The sequence below is a fragment of the Nipponia nippon genome, unplaced genomic scaffold (genome assembly GCF_047370975.1).
Source record: "Nipponia nippon isolate SJK-2023a ecotype South Korea unplaced genomic scaffold, ASM4737097v1 scaffold_1, whole genome shotgun sequence".
NCBI lineage: Eukaryota > Metazoa > Chordata > Aves > Pelecaniformes > Threskiornithidae > Nipponia > Nipponia nippon.
The window spans coordinates 51,136,066-51,153,248 of record NW_028262290.1 but is presented as its reverse complement, the minus strand read 5'-3'; the positions used below and the strand labels follow the sequence as shown (position 1 = coordinate 51,153,248).

At 40.6% G+C, this 17,183-nt stretch overlaps 1 protein-coding gene across 8 annotated transcripts in view; it reads right to left on the bottom strand.

Annotated features, from left to right (window-relative positions):
• OSBPL1A (oxysterol binding protein like 1A) overlaps window positions 1–17,183 on the bottom strand; it is a 77,655-nt gene that overhangs the window by 15,571 nt on the left and 44,901 nt on the right. For 7 of the 8 annotated variants that reach the window (XR_015704141.1, XM_087754862.1, XM_087754853.1 and 4 more), the window contains 3 exons: window positions 13,990–14,152; window positions 5,637–5,793; window positions 582–657 (listed from right to left, as the gene is read on the bottom strand). Coding sequence is in view for 7 of the 8 variants with exons in the window: in XM_087754862.1 (XP_087610988.1) it covers window positions 582–657; window positions 5,637–5,793; window positions 13,990–14,152 (396 nt within the window). In the remaining variant the exon portion in view is untranslated. The remainder of the gene's footprint in view (window positions 1–581; window positions 658–5,636; window positions 5,794–13,989; window positions 14,153–17,183) is intronic. The other variant, XM_087754888.1, reaches the window with a different exon arrangement.

Sequence of the window (17,183 nt, the reverse complement as noted above, 5' to 3'; positions counted from 1 at the left end):
TCCCCAGCATTTCCACATCTCATTGCTTGGTGCTGTTTCTAACTACAGCAAGGGAAGGAGGAGAAAACAACAGCGACTAAACACACACATACCCTTAGGCTGACAGAGGTTTATCAGCAGTAAGTACTTCCAGCCTATTGCAGGATCTAAGGGAGAGAAGAACTCTTCTCAATTCACCCTTAGCTGGAAGCAGATTATGTGCCAGCCAGCCAACCTCTGAGCTGGCCACTATCTGGCCACTAACACCATGGGCGGGGGGAAGACTGAGATACTAAGGGGAAAGGAAAAGAGCAAAATTAAAGTAGTTGGTTTTTTTGGTTTGGTTTGGTTTTTTCACAGTCGAAGTAAAAGGTTTTTGCTTCCACAAGGTACTTTAAGGGTTAAAATCAAGAGAAAATGCTTTTACTGAAGGAATATTGCTCTGACCAAGTCTTACCTTCTCAAGCTGTAAAAGCAAATAAAGCATAAGCAGCAAATTAAAAGAAAAAAAAAAAACCAACCCTCTCCCCAACAAGTTTTCATTTGGGCCTCAAATGAAACAATCACTTCACATCTTGTGTCATAGCTTTCCGATTACCTACCATTCCAATGCATTTTCTTAAGATACTCCAGATACTGAAGTCATTTCTGGAAAACATCGGAGATGGCAAGCTTGTTCTGTGGAAAGGAACAGGGAAGAAAGCAAAAGCAAGAAAAGTTTTCCATTACTAACCATGACTAGAGAAACCCGAATACTCTTTTTTGAAAGTAACGGTTTTCCAATTTTTAAATTAAAAACCAAGGGGGAACGACAGTGCTACTTTGAAGCACTTAAACTGTTTCACCTGCACAGAAACCTGAATTTCTCCAAAAACCAGAACCATTCCCTTCATTTTGCATAAGAGCAGTGGAAGAGAATTTCTACATCAGTTATCAGAACAATGTTTTCACAATGGCACCGTTAAGATATTTAGTTGTGTCTTTGTGAGAAGAAGCAAGTTCTTTCTGAGTAGGTATACAGGTACGTTCACTATGCCTGAAGAGATCTGAGGGTTAAAGTGGGTTGTTTTGTTTTGTTTTGTTTTTTTTTTGCTAGTCACCTGTATACTGACAATGAAGGGCCATGACATTTATTGCCTATATCAAAATCAGCCCTCAGGAACAACAGAAAAAGCAGCATAATTAAAGAACAGAAAACACAGCAGCCTGTTCTACATATCCTGAAGCAAGCCTTAAACATATTTTCAAGACCAACATTTAGGCTGTGTAATATAGCCTGTATTTCTCAGCTTTACGAGAAATCAGGCACAGATTTTGTTCAGTTTTCTTGACCAGCTCAACTATTAATCCAATTTACCTATACAAAGGTATAAATATATGACAAAGCCCTTTGTCCACAATAATACTAAAACTCATGTTTGGATCATGAAGCTATTACCAATGAGAAAAATTCTCAATAGAAAAGCATTACCTACAGCTCACTCAAACTGCATGAACTATTTGAGTTTCAAAGCTTAGTTAACTCTGTCTAAATGATCGTGTTGCCCTCCTAACCAAGAAGGTCTTGTCTCCCCTCAAAGTAGCTAAAGCAATATCTTTTTCAGAGAGTGTGAACAGGCTGTAGCTGCCTCCTCCACCCCACTTTTCTGATAAACAGAAACATCTCCAAAAGAAAAAAAAGCAAACAAACAACCAACTCTCTTCAGGCTAAGTTGTTAGTTTCAGTAGCTCTACTTGCTGTGTTACCTCCCATACTTATCTGATACTGAAACACCTTTACCAAGGGTGATGTTATTTCAGAAAGAACAAAACCAAAAAATGGTCCTTAAAATACAAAAAGCCGCATCCAATCAAAAACTTAGTCATATGTCTGAACTCCTCACGGTACCAAACTATGTTTTCTTAGCAAGCAGCTAACAGCCTAACACTGACTTGTTTTACTCAGCTCCCATGCAGGGGATGAGTGGGTAGGAGGATTTAATTGACCAACATGATATCACTCATTCCCTATTCTGATTTTCTACTGATACAAAAATATTTCATGAAACAGCTCATTTTGAATAACATTAAGTATAAAATACTTCCGTGGATGCTTTGATACAAATGTCCAGGAGAGGACAGTGTCCACCAAGTATTCAGTCTTACCTTCATTTGTAGTGTTTACCTATTTTTTCTACGTATTCTTTAATGAAGGCAGTTAGCAGAACAGGTATTTGTGTTTAAGTAAGCCCTTCTGCATATAAAACACACTCATGTGCCTCTGGTTTGCTGAAGTATACACAGGGATTGCTTTCCTTACATATTAAAACTTACATTTTCATTAAAGTTAACCTCCATTCAATTTGCTTAATTACTTGAAAGTTGGCATTCAGTTTCAGCCATTCATCCACACTTCTGACATATATCAGCCAACCCTGATATGGGATTCAGTTCTTTTCTCCACATAACACACACATACTGAAGAAACAAAGTAGTCTTAAGCCACCAAGAAAGATCCTGGGGACAAGTAAGGACATGTGGAAAAACGACAGGCAGCCAAGACATGAGGCCTACTAACCTTGACACACTCCCTGTGATTAAGGGAAAGGGTTGTGAATGCAAAAATTTCCTTCCAGATGTCAATTTTAGAAACAACTCAGGAAGTTAATTTTAGCTTTAACTGACAAAAACATCTGCTAGAATTCCTGTGCAGCAGAACAGATAAGATGCATTTAAGATCACTCACTTAAACAAAACCACTTGTTTGAAGCATTATCTATAGTAGATCAGCTACTACAGGAATCTTGTGGGGAAGAAGGTACATGGTGTGAAAAAGGGGTGTTTAGCTTGCTCTTCATGTAAACCTGATCAAATAACCTCCTGGCTCCCAAAAAGCCAAATACAAACACATTTGCATTCTGAAAGGCCCCCCACGGGAGGACCAAAGGGAAAGCTGACTACAAAAACTCAGCAATAAGAGGGAAATAGCAGTGATAAATGCATGTTAGATGTTGACAGGTATTACAGAACATTTTTGTGCAAGAATTGGGGGTGGGTGGAGTTGGTTGGTTGTTTCCTCTTTTTTTTTTTTTTTAAAAAAAGTTTGGCTCAGATTAAATATTTCCCTCTTAAAAAGAAGTGATTTGTATGCTTCCAGATTTAATGTATTGTTTTCCTATCTCTAAAATCCTCTTCCAAAAAGTTTTCAAAACTTTAAGTCCACTCTCGAATCAACCTAAACCACAAGAAGTCACGCCGCCTACATTCTTTCAAATGCTCTATGAACAATCAGTAGGATGCAAACTACATTTAAAAAAGCAGAACAAGACAGCAGATTATAAGTGGCACTTGCTTCACCTATCTATATATGTACATCTCAACACTTTTAATTCCTTGGAACCAACAGATTTATTCCTACATCTCCAAAACCAAAACACCCCCACACCCCCCATCAAAAACCGACCTCCACCTCCCTGTACAAAACCCTCACCACTCAAATAAGAGAGGCAGATTAGAACTCAGGTTTTCTACACGAAGGTAGGAAAGAGTCTTATTTATACTGACTGCTAAACAGTGCTAGGTACTCTCAACTCAAATGCAGCTGCAGATCCTCCATTCATCTGAGAAACTACAGGAAGGTATCAAGATTTTATGCAAAAGAAATTAATCTCATCTATTCTTTAAGTGACTTGTTTCCATGTGGTTAACACAAACAGAAGTTAAACAAAAAAGTTATAGCAAACCCAAGGGTTTAAGGTTGGAATTAAGTGCTGTCAAAATATTCTGACCCCCTCACTTTGCACAGCATCAAGAAGTTAAGGTTTCTACTCTGAAAAGTACGCAGGTGGCATCACAGGCAACACGTATTTGACCACGTGCCCTCTAACGAGTGCCAAAACCAAGAGAGGCACAAACTGGAGCCAGCAGCTCCAGGCAGGTAACAGTTCTGAAGTCAGAACTGCATTCAGACACGGCACACAGGTCCTGTACCAGGCCAAACATCACTGCCAAGAGCCTCAGAAACGAGGCTAGAAACACCACAAAACTCCCATCCCCTGGGAAAGTTCTCTTGGAGGTAAGATTTAAATTGTCTAAGCTCTGGGGAGAAACAGTTTGCATCAATACATTTGTGAAGAAATCCCAATGCATCACCAAGGTGCCAGGTAAAAAAGCTTGACATTACAGCTCAACCTATATGTGCTCTATAGCCATTCAGTCACATAAAATATGACCATACATTCTTATCTATACGCAAAACATGCTTCCCCCTTTCTTTAGCAGTAAATTATTAGCCAGCCAATTCGTGCACTCATTTTATTCCAACAACCTGTACTCTCTTCACTACTAAAAGACAGGCAACGAGAAACAACTTATGCAGGGGTACTTGTGTATTACTCTCCATTCCCCCTTATAAAAACAGCAGATCTTAAATGCTCCTCCAGTCACCTGCTCCCCACAGTTCTGACAACATAGTGCAGCACTACAGAAACCTGCCAAGTTATTTCTTTTTTATAGTAAACAGAAGATCAATTCCTGTTAAAACTCTTCATGTCAACATGCATCATCATTTTCATGTTGATCATGAATTGCCTCATTTCTCCTCGTTGTTTCCAAGGCAATGAATGTTCACCTTCACCTAGTGCTTCTCCCCCACCCCTGAACTTCCTGCTCTAATTAGGAAAGGCACTTAGCCAAGGCCATAAACACCACCCTTGCTAACAGCACAAGAGCGCAGAGTGACACGCTTAGTCAGCTGCTTTATGTTACCTTCCCAAACCACCCCGTTACTCCACCCAAGCCCTCATTTGCCTTAGTCTTTGCCTAGTATGGGAGGGATATACATGCAGAGGTTGAACCTTGAAACATCACCTCTCTGACGTTGCCACATACTTCAGCAGTCACTGCAATTTAACTCTTTAAGTTACCAAGTAATTAAAGCATATCTTGCTTGCGTCTGTAAAATTAAATATGAATTTCCTGTTTTTACAGAAATCTGGTGTCCCCATCATCATTCCCCACACTCAAAACACTTCCAGAGTAGCCTTTCTGAAACACACTGAAGTCTGGCTTGATCAGTAGCACAAACATTATATTGCCCCTTCACTGAAACTGGAGAATAGTGGTGTCTATTACATCTCACTAACTCCAGACCTATTGTCCTCCTTTATTGGAAAGGAAACAAACAAAAATGGATCATTTGACAACACAAAATAAGCACATAAAACATAGATGAGACTTTTAGAATAAGACTCCCTTTGTTCACATTTGAGTTTCTGATGCCAGGCTAGCAATATTTTTCATTCATTCCTGATACCAATAGAAGGATCAAATGACTGGAAATTAAAGAGGCAATAGGAGGCATAGGTCATTAAAGATACATGAAGGAATTAAAATCCACATAGATTTCAGTAAGATCTATTAAAAAACAAGCATGTCCATTTTTACATAGCACATTTTATTTTATTTTTACTTATTCAGATTTGATCACCAAAAAGCAAGATGCAAAGGAGCACACTAGACTTGGAAAAATATTCTTTATAAAATCATAGCACAATCAAGAACTTGTCAATCATCCCTAACAAAGTTTTAAAAGTTTTCACAGCTTTTCAGAGATTCCTGTGGTCTTTTACTCGCCATTAATGCATATTATAATACATGAAGACCAGGCAACATCCTACCTGTGTTTTTTGATTCCGTTAGACAGCGACTCCCCACTGCCACAAACCTTCTCTTCAGACATGCTTGAAGTTATTGTATCTTTCGAATCCATGCTGTCCTCTAATGAGTAGGCTGCTGTTGTTTCAAACCCACTTAATGATTTTTCAGATTCTGAATCTGCAAAAGAGCAGATGCATGTTAATGAACCTACAGCCTGTGCTAGACTTCAGTCACTAACAGATCTTCCCTCTTTGTACAAAACTGAAACCTAAGTAGGCTACTGTGTCCTGATCACAGTATCCATTTGGTAAGTAACTAGTACTGCCACGGACCGCTGCAGCTCTCTACCTAGGTACAGACTGAAGAGATTGCGAGATAAGCATGAACACAGTCGATTAAAAATTCTCTATCAAACAGAGCCAAAATCTGACATTTTTATGAAACTGAAGCTACTATGACTTGCTTAGGACAAGTGACAGTGTCATGTAGACGCCGGTATCTTACCTACCTAAATACCAGCTACCTCAACATTCAAGTATTGACTCCTCCTATATAAGACTTCCGTTTGGTCTAAACTCTTATGCACTCTGTGCTGTTCAGCAACCTTCACTTCCCAACTCACTGAACAAGTATCAAAGAGAAGGAGGTATCGTACGCCGTGGATTACATTAGCCACGTAAATCCTAGCAAAGTCTAAATGATAAGTTCACCAATCAATAAGATAAACTTTGTACTCTGGAAGGTAGGTTAATAGTACAATCCACACCACACCTACAACTAAAACCAACATCAATAACACCACCTTATTTCCAACTAGTGTTTTGGTCAGGTAGTGCTTGACCAGTTCTGGAGAAGAGACAGTCCTGCCCCAAATCACAAAGTAAAAATTTCCTGGCAAAAGGCTGTGTTTTTGTTTCATGGGTTTTTTTCAAACTTGACAAGATTGCCAAAAGATTATCCAATTGCAAGTTCCAAGAAGCAATGGAACCACTCAAGACAAGTAAAGATGCACCAATTTCTATCCCATTTGGGAAATCCTTTAGCAGAAACCAGGTACAACCCTGAATGGTAAACAGCTTAATGCAAGCCTCACCGCTTTGGAAAAAAGTGAACCCAAACTGTAGTAGACACCATTCCTGCTATGTACTTTTTTCAGCATATGCTACTGCTCTTGGCTGCAAATACCCAGAGAAATAATTGCAAGATTAGTCATTCTCTCACACACTGATTCTAATTCAAAACTAGTAATCAAAACCTGCTGAAGTAGTAGTCTATCCAAAAGAATATCTCAGTCACAGCTGTCCATTGCCAGGTGCTTTCTTGTTTTCTCTTAAAAGATGATGCCAGTAGCTTCTCCAGAACACATAAATTATTTGTTGCTTTAGTGAAGGTGACAGTGACAAGAGGATTTTCTACTACATCCAGGTTACAGAAGGGTCAAGAACAGGACAAAATCCTGACGAATGGATGGGCTGTGCCACAAGGTCTCCATCCTCTCTAGAGAGAGTGAGATCTAGAAGCATAAAGGAGATCTTTGCTTTCATTAAAAACATCTATCCCTATCCTCATCAAGACAGTACTGAAATTAAGCTAGTTGCTAGGGAATGAAAAGAACTGCCAGCTGGTGCTGAGGATATGTTAAAAAAGTGGACTGGCACTCCAGAGAATCTTCTCACAAGCTTCCCCAAATTTGTCGGTCTAGTTCTGTGCCAAATTATGATATAACATATCAAAGCATCAGTTTGGTGGGTACTGTATATAACAAGTAGGATAAGAAGAAGCATTTTTACTTGTGGACAAGTCTGTTACATAAAATACAGATTTCTCCAGAGACCCTAAGTCCAGGTAGCCAGGAAAACACTGTTGCATATCCAAATATTACAGAGGAAGAGACACTCTAGCAGTGTACCACTGCTTGGTGGTATATCAACTTGGGCCTCAGCATCCTGACCACATGACAAGCTATAAATCCCTTCAAAGTAAGTATTCCACCTCTCTATTGAAAGAGCTGCTCAACTGTGCCAACAGTTATCGTGACAAAAAAAGCATGAAGCAAACCCTGTAACATAAAGCAAAGAGTCCGCCTCCTGTAAGGCTCCTTTCTTCTTCTGTACCATCTGGGACTGCCTTGTTTTCAGGCAAGTGCCACAACACACAATTTCCTCAATTTGAGTTACTGCAACAGACCTAGGACTCCAGAGGTGGAAAGGGAAGAACAGGTAAGCTTCCCCAGAACTGCTGGCCCCTGTCTGATATGCTTCTCAGTATAACAAGGATTTTTAAGCACCACGCATGATCAGTTCTCCTAATGCTGGCCGTACAGTGCTGAGAGACAATTATGCTGGACTGAGCTCAGCACCTGCAAACCTCTCCAGAGCTGCAGACACCGACCAGCCAGCCTTCTCCAGGGCACACGCTTTGCTTAACACAACCAGATCATGCTATACAATAAAGAAGAGTAGAAGAATGAAACCAGACACTGTTACAAGAAATTGGTCTCTAAAGACATCTCTCCCATTTTCCTGAGAAATGGCTCTCATTGAGAAAGTATGTCTACAACACTTCCTGCCATCAGATATCAATCTCCAATCCCTAAACCTCAGCTACCTCCTTTGACCAAACGAGCTTAACAAGCCTTGAGAGTTTGTTTAGGTGTCAGAGTGAACAAGCCTAGTATCGTATTGCGAGCACAGATCAACAGGCAACTCAAACTGAGCTTTTCCCTGTGTACTTGCAGCTAACTCTTTTCTGAATTAAGATTTGCATACTCCCCCGTCACTGCAAAAAAAGATTTATATTCACAAGTTGCTACAGAGCAGCTGTCAAACAGATGACTAGGAGAAAATGAGATTTTTTTTCTCTATTGAACTTAACGGGGTGTGGGCTGAGGAGCGGGGAGAAGGAATAAGAGTCCCTGTTCAGAAGCCAAAATTTTTAAGTGATCTTTGAGACAAGACCAGGCTGACTAGGAAGCACACTAGCTCATGAAACCTGAAGTGTCAGGGTAACAGTAAAAACACCAGCTACATTTTGCAAGAGTGGGAGAGCACGGGAAAACAGCAGAAGCAATGACAGAAACTTAACTCAAGGGAAGTTCATCTCCTATTGCAACAACTGGTAAGTCTTCAGTTCCAGATAGAAAAGTTTGGCCAATGTATTTGATTAACAAATACACCTGAGAAAGGTAGTGTTTAACTATTGGCAAGGCTGGGTTTTAATTCTGACCAGGTGTTTCCCATCCCTCTCTGAGATGCCTGAATTAATTCTTTTAACTATATTCAAGGCAAGAAGTTCACAGGCAGCAGTGTTCTTGCAGAGGCTGTGGAGTATTTTTGGTACGCGTTCAAAAAAAGCCACTTGACAAACTACCCTAAACATGGAAGGAAGGGCAATGAGTTTAGAATCATAGAATGCTTTGGGATGGAAGGAACCTTTAAAGGTCACCTAGTCCATCCCCCCCTGCAATAGGCAGGGACATCTACAACCAGATCAGGTTGCTCAGAGCCCCATCCAGCCTGGCCTTGAATGTTTCCAGGGATGGGGCATCTACCACCTCCTCTGGGCAACCCGTTCCAGTGTTTCACTACCCTCATTGTGAAAAATTTTTTCCTTGTGTTCAGTCTAAATCTACCCTCCTTTAGTTTAAAACTATTACCCCTGGTCCTGTCGCAGCAGGCCTTGCTAAAAAGACTATCCCCATCTTTCTTGTAGGCCCCCTTTAAGTACTGAAAGGCTGCAATCAGGTGTCCCTGCAGCCTTCTCTTCTCCAGGCTGAACAACCCCAGCTCTCTCCGCCTTTCTTCATAGCAGAGGTGCTCCAGCCCTCTGATCATTTTTGTGGCCCTGCTCTGGACCCGCTCCAACAGGTCCATGTCCTTCCTGTGCTGGGGACCCCAGAGCTGGACGCAGCACTCCAGGTGGGGCCTCACCGGAGCAGAGTAGAGGGGCAGAGTCCCCTCCCTCAGCCTGCTGGCCATGCTTCTTGTGATGCAGCCCAGGATACGGTTGGCCTTCTGGGCTGCAAGAGCACATTGCTGGCTCATGTCCAGCTTTTCATCTATCAGTACCCTCAAGGCCTTCTCCTCAGGGCTGTTCTCAATCTCTTCAACCCCCAGCCTATATTGATACCGGGGATTGCCCCAACCCAGGTGCAGGACCTTGCACTTGGCCTTGTTGAACCTCATGAGGTTCACACGGGCCCACTTCTCGAGCTTGTCCAAGTCCCTCTGGATGGCATCCCATCCCTCAGGCGTGTGAACTGCACTGGTCAGCTTTGTGTCATCTGCAAACTTGCTGAGGGTGCACTCGATCCCACTGTCTATGTCACTGATGAAGAAGTTTCTATGCTTTTTGTACAATTTTTACTTTTAAGTGAGCTGATAACTGGAGACAAACTAGGAAGCGAGCAAAAGCAACAGAACTAGTCTACTACTTCTTGTACCACTTAGGAGAATTATTTATAAACACAGCACCCATTAGTGGTACATAACAGTTGAAGCTGTACTATGACACATTAGCTTTAGTACAATCTAAATATTCCTGTAGCTAAATAACCGCTTTTTTAGTAATTTAGTAAGATTGCATCTATGTAAAACCATCAATACCTGCCTCAACACACACAAAAGCTGTGTTTGTAGAAAAACCCCATCTCTCAAATAAAACCTGTTAAAGAGAAAAATCAGGACAGTTCTAAGCTCTTCCCAAACGGGGTGTGCAATTTGCTTAATCAGGGAATCTTATCTGCAAGGCAAAAACCAAGTGCCTTCACCCTTTAATTCTTGACCTACTTAGCCATTTTTCAGCATTGTGGATGGACTCTGCATTTGTATTCTGTTTTCATATGCTTCCTGAGGTCTGCATACTTAATCAAAACTAATAACTTCTCCAGGTCTCTAGGAGATGTCATTGGTCTTACCAATTTTGCTACTTGTTTAGAGCTTCTTCCCCAATTTCACCTCCCTCTGCCTCACCCTGCTTTAAACACAGAAGAAGAGTTTGACACATGTTAAGCATTCAATCCTGAAACCGAGAGCTCCAGCACTCCATGTACTCTTGAGTTTAATTACACATTTCCACCACTCCCATGATGAGAGGATCAGTGCACCGGGAAGCAGTTATCTGGCCTACTGCTATCAGAGTTCAGATGAATAACACCCTTAACTCTGCTGTTCTTAACGCTGGATACCACGCTTTGGTAACACAAATAACTCCCATTTCCTGCAGGTTTTTCCTTTTACATTCAGTGTCTACTGCTCTCCCATTGCAGGGATCTAGGAGTTACCGCAGCAGTCAGAAAGCATTGATAACGGCATATCACTTAAAAATAAAAAGAGGAGAGACTTCAAACAAGCAAGCTACTACTTCAGTAAGCAATCTTACCACATTACAAACATTTTCCTCACCCCAGTTTTGGAAAAGAAAGCGGATATTTCTGTAATTGTGCCCACAATTTCTACAAACAGAACTACACAACAGAGACTTATCAGTGACCAATTTAGTCTATGCCAACATTAGCAGGTAGCATGGCTCAGTTGGAGCAGATTTGCAAGCCAAACAGATGGTGCTGAGGACTTGACGCTTGAACTAGATACATTTCTGGTGGTGTTCTCTCCAGATGAGCTCTACTCTCCTACCACGGACTGAGTGTCCAATAGCAACCGGACTGCATCTTCTGATTTAGCTTCATTCAGGAGTCTGCTTCATACAATCAGATTGCTCTACAATGCGAATCAGAGCATGGTAAATGGGGACAAGTAGCTGCTGCTGTGAACGTATCCTTTCTAATACACCTCTTGTTCATAAACTTGTTTGAAAAGTCTTGCATTGCTCTGAATTGTCACAGCTAGTGATACTTTTGTTGACAGCAAACAAGCAGAAGTGTCTAATATGCAGACCGCATTCTTTTAAAAAAACAAAAAAAAACAGCAGTGGCTTCTTCTTTCAACCTGTCAAGTCAAAGCTAACATCTTCAGCTCAAAGTGCAAGCCTAGTTATGCAATACTCTCACTTCTAAACTCACTCCTACGGCGGAGATTGAAAAATTCAGAGAACTGTAAGTAGAAAGAGATGGCATCCTAATAGAAAAAAATACTCTCGAAGTAGTGGCACTTTTCCACTGACAGACATTATAACTTGACACATCACCCTGTTAAAATACATTGGTGTTTGCGCACTCTCCTATATGGCCTAGTAAGATAATTCATGAATATGCCTTCTATCTAAAATCAATATCATTTGACTTCATAAAATACTATCAGACTGCAAATCAGGTTTAGCAAAAGCTTTGAAGACGAAGTTCTAGTAGTTTAGATTTCTGGAGATATAAATTTTTAGCTTCTGACAATTAGGCCTAGTCATTGCTCTCTGTTATGAAAATATTTATGATCATATCCCTTGTCTCATTAGCCCAAGAAAGACGACCCACATTCCCAAACTCTGAGCCAGTGTCATATAGCCTCGACTCCTCTGCTCTCACTGTATTCTTGTCATATAGAGACAATAAGCCTTCTAGTTGAGATTCCACAGACACGGCAGAAAAGCAAGAGGGTTAGAAAGTATTACCAGGATCCCAGTGATTAGCGAAAAAAACCCACCCCAAACCACACCCACAAAAAACTAATTCCTTTTGTGTTTACGGTGAAAGCCATAACATGCATCTAGCAGCCAGGAAAACGTGTCACATTTCCCTTTCTCTAGCCGCCCCCCCCCCCCCCAAAAAAAATCAGAGTGCCCTTCCCCCAAACATGTGCCTTCAGAGACAGAGAGAACCGTAATCACTGCAAAGCACTGATGTGAACAACGTAGAGCAGAGAATCTAACACAAGTCTGATGAAGTTGACAGACAGTCAAGAAAGTGAGTCTGTCCTGAAAAATTATTTAAATTGCAATCAAGATGAATTATGTCAAATAACTTCTCCTGAAGGAGAGAGAATTGATATATATAGTTTTGATATGTGTGTATATATATGCGTGCGCGTGTGTATATATATATGCGCTCAACAAGTTTCACAGTTATACACATCCACTCAACGTGATTTGTTTCCAGCTTCAAGCGACAAAACCACCACCTCTTCCAGCTAGAGAGGAGACTTCAGACACTTTCATTCAAGAAGATTTAGAGACTGGGTCAGTTATGAGATGTATAGGCCTAACAGCTCTTTAAAGCTGAGCATTCTCTCATATACACAAAGCAAGCCCGGCTGGAGAGACTACATTCCAGCAGCACCAGATAAACAACTATTCTCTGCCTTGTTGCAATAAGCAAAAGAGCCTGAGGCCTTTCAGTGGAATCGTTCTTTTGGTTCTGGTTGAAGAACCTACTTCTAGTGTTCCTCAATCTCTTCTCTTCCTTGAAGGCTTGATAAATTTGTTACTGTGCCAAGCAGCAAAGTCTGCTGTTGATTTGCTGTTTTCCTCTGCTAGTGCTATACTTCAGCATAGACTCCACTTTGCCTGTTTTTATTCTCTGCAGAACACCTATCAAAGAGTCTGGGAACAGTGCTTTTCTCATCTGTCAGAAGCATCATGCAGTTCAGCTCGCAGAAAAAGTAACCCCATACTTGCTCGTGAAGTACGCCATCACAACCTAATTATCTGCTGCCGTTAGACTATGTTCACCCTCAAGCTCTTCCAGATCCTTCATAGTTGTAGACGGCTGTGCGCTGCAGGATCACCCAGCTAGAGCTATTACTGAGCTGCGCTACGTACAGCCTCTCTATACAAATGCACGTTGTAATCATCTTACGCAGTTCAGAGTTTTCCGAAATCACTATTTCATGTGCATGTTCTGCACATGAAAATATGAAAGATACTAAACTGAAGACCACACAGGGAAAGAAAAGATATTTCAGAAATGCATGCAGGATTTTGATTCATCCTTTTCTCCCACCTGTGAAACTTAAGGTATACAAAAGTGAAACAGAACAAGCCTTTCTTAACCTCATTATCCCACAAAAATAGGGATTTTTATGGACCGACCTTAACAACAAAACAAAAGAAAAAACATACACCACCATAGAGAAAGCAAGTCAGAAGGCCACCAGATACAGTTACATCTCCTAAAATAGGAGCCTTAAGTTTTGCTATTTAAAAAAAGGGCGTGGACACCCAAGCAATCAGACCTTTCATGACTGCCCTGTGGTTTTGTAACTTTTTGTCATGCTAAGGTGAAATAATACAATTCTACAGGTGAACTCAGGCAAATTTTGAGAGGCCTGCTCATAAAGCACATGAAGCATTCTCCTAAAATTAGTTCCACGTTAGAAAGGCAGAGATTCCACTTAAAGCAAGTCTGTTCCCACCCCTGCACCCCCGCCAACACATTCACCACACACGTGCTGGCTACACACTCACATTCTGGACATCATGACTTACCTGAAACAGCATCATAGAACTGCTCTTCACTGATGATGCTGAGAGGCGGAGATCCCTTAACCAGAGACTGCTCTAGTTCATGGTGTTCGGTAGCCAGCGTCTCTAATGCTTCTGACAAGATCTTGTTTTTCTCCTGCTCATGCTCCAGTTTCAAATTCCTCACCTATAAGTAGATACATGTATGAATAAAATCTCATCTCTCCAAAGAATGTGTAGCTGGAAGCTACTCAGAAAATAGACTCTAATAAATAAATAACTGGCAAACAGCTGGAACTGAAAACGTGGATTAATGAGAATATTACGGTATTTTTGTGATGACAATAAGATTGTTACTCAGCATTTTCAGCAGTTGAGAAATCTGAAAAATAACATGTGACAGTACAAATCACAATTTCACAAGTGAATTCAAGCCACTGAGGGGAAATATTTACAGCTCTACTCAGATGACCTTAACTATGGAGTTAGTGATCAGTTTCTACACGCACCAAGCTCCTTGTACTAGTCTGCTCTAATTTGGGCCAAGCAGCATCATCTAAATTGAATTACAGAGCAAATGTGAATGCCAGCTACAAATAACGGCAATTGAACTATGAGCTGAAAACATTTAACCCTGAGGATTACAGGAGGAGGTTAAAAAAGATTCCTCTCCTAACTGATTCAACGTCGATATAAACAGCCCTCCCTCCTCACTCCCAAAACAGTTTACAGAGGAGCCAGAAGCTGACAAAAAAAGCAGCCCAGCCACCAGATGGTGGACCTTTTTTTTTAAGCCCACATATGCAATCGGCTCCAGAGAGGATGATGTTATCCATGTTTTGAGTCCAGGACTAGTAACGGGAGAGCAACACGTCCTTCCTATTTCCTCCTTGGTTTTTTTTGCTGGTGCTTTCCCGCCTCCTCTTTCTGCCAGGGGAGGGGAAGAGGGCTGTAGCTGAAGGCTCAGGACAGGGCCTCTTCTCCCAGCCCAGCAAGGCTTTAATGTGCTACTTCTCCTTCACTCCCTAAACCATTGACTCTCTCTCTTTCTCTTCCTTTCTCTCTTCCAGTCCCTTTTAAAAGCATCCCCAACCCCTGCCTCGTCCTCTAGTTTACTCTCAAAGGTCAGTTTACAACGCTAATTCCCCCTCCACTAAGAACATGCAAGGACATGACAATCTCTTGGAACAGTTACAGGGACAACTTACACACTTTCCTAAGCAACTTACACATATACCAACATTACCTCTTTGAATCTAATTTAAGAACTGTTTGTATGTCCTATCTGGTTACATTTTACATTAAAGCTTTCCTTTGGAGGCTTCAGCCCCCTCCGTTACAACCACCACCGAGATGGTGGATTCAGAGCCGGGCATAAATGAGGGGGTGCAAATTTAGAGGCTAGAAAGGAGATATTAAAGCAGATTTGCCACTTCCAGAGAAGAGTTTCTATGTTGGCAGCAGCATATCCTCTGGAGAAAGATTTATGGAAGAAATTTTCACCCCCTCAGTTGTGCCAAATATTAAAACAGTTGGTTTTCCTGCCAGGCTCTGAGTGTAAAGGGGCAATCCAATTAAATGATAAGTAAAAGAGTATAAAATTGGGTTGCTAATTGAAAGCAATAAAACCGGTAAGTCACTTACTGTCTAATAGTTTTACCCTGAACAAAATGAAAAAAGTCTGGACTAGCTACTGCCACTTTCATTTAAAGTTCACTCTGACAGTACCAACGAAGCCAATTACTGCAGTGTTTCACACCAATCAGACATGCCACTGCGAAAGATCTGTTATTAAGCAGTTTCTGCAGGGGTTACATTTTGTATGCTATCAAATAGTTCAGGAACTGCCCATTTAGAGAAACAGCATCAGCATTTCACTCTCCTGAGAGAGGGAGGGTGGAGGACTGAAAATAAAATGCTACTTTTCATTCTTATTAAACAGCAAAGTGAAACCAGTTATTAAAATGGTATTTGCATTTTTTTTTTTGCAGAATTACATGCCTTTATGCTCTAATGTTTAGTTTTGACAAATGATTTGAGTGATTTAAATCTTTGCCTAAAACTTAAGTTTCAATGTTATTTAACAGCAAATTGAAAGAAAATCAAAATATATCTAACAAAACCCAGATAAACCTTTTTTTGCACCCTCTAAAAGCACGGTAGTGTGACTAAACAAGCAACAACAGATACAGGCTTAAGACACCATGCCTCCCCAAAAAAGTCTTTTATTGAGTTTAAGGTTCCTCTGCTCTATCATAATGTAGGGCTATTCAGAATTGCAGAAGGTATACTAGAAATTCCCTTTCTGAAAATAAATAGCCAGTTTTACAGTAAAGTTTACTTTTCTGTGTACTTCCAGGCTTCCTAGCTGCCAAACACTTACTAGTACAGCAATTACACACTAGTAATAGGTAACAAAAAAAAAAAGGTTTTACTATCATTATTTGACTGATTTCACCTGTAGAAAAGCAATGCTTGCAGAGACAGAGCTAGTACAACCTTCATGCACTCTACTTAAAAATACAGGTATCACTGGAGAAATAACCTTGTTTGAAATAAGCATACTGGGTTTTTTTATTATTTAAACACAAAGCAGCTTTAAGTGATACCATGATTTTGTCACCTTGTCTTTTATTATTGACAAGATAAATCTCCTTTAACCCTTCTTGCAGTAATTTGGCTGTAAGGCAGGATGTTTTGGTTTTTTTTTTTCCAGAGCCACACACTCCATTCTTCCAAGCTTAGCAAGAAATACGCAGGCAGACTGGCACTATTTTCAAAGCATAAGTTTATTGAACAATGTAACTGACCGAGTGATAGGTTTTCCCAAAATGTAAGTAGAAGATTGCTGTTATGCATAATTTTGCCATACTCTATTTTTCATTCACAAGACTTGGCCAATGATGAAGTTCTGAGGTGAATTATTCCATCTTCCTGACTACACCACCACCATTTTTGGAGATGACACTTCAGCTTTATCCGTTTTCCCCAAGTTTTTTCTTCCCCATCCTGTCTTTCTTTAGTGTCCCAACACATAAACAACTGCAAGATTACAGAAGGAATTGCCAGACCAGTCTTAAAAATGCTTATTAACATAAAATCTTTAGAATCTATGTATAAAGCAGGAAGATGAGCATAAAATGACGAAGAAAACACCCACTTTCAGATGCATATGCATTTCAGTCTATTAAACTGGATGCGGATAGACCAACATTTTT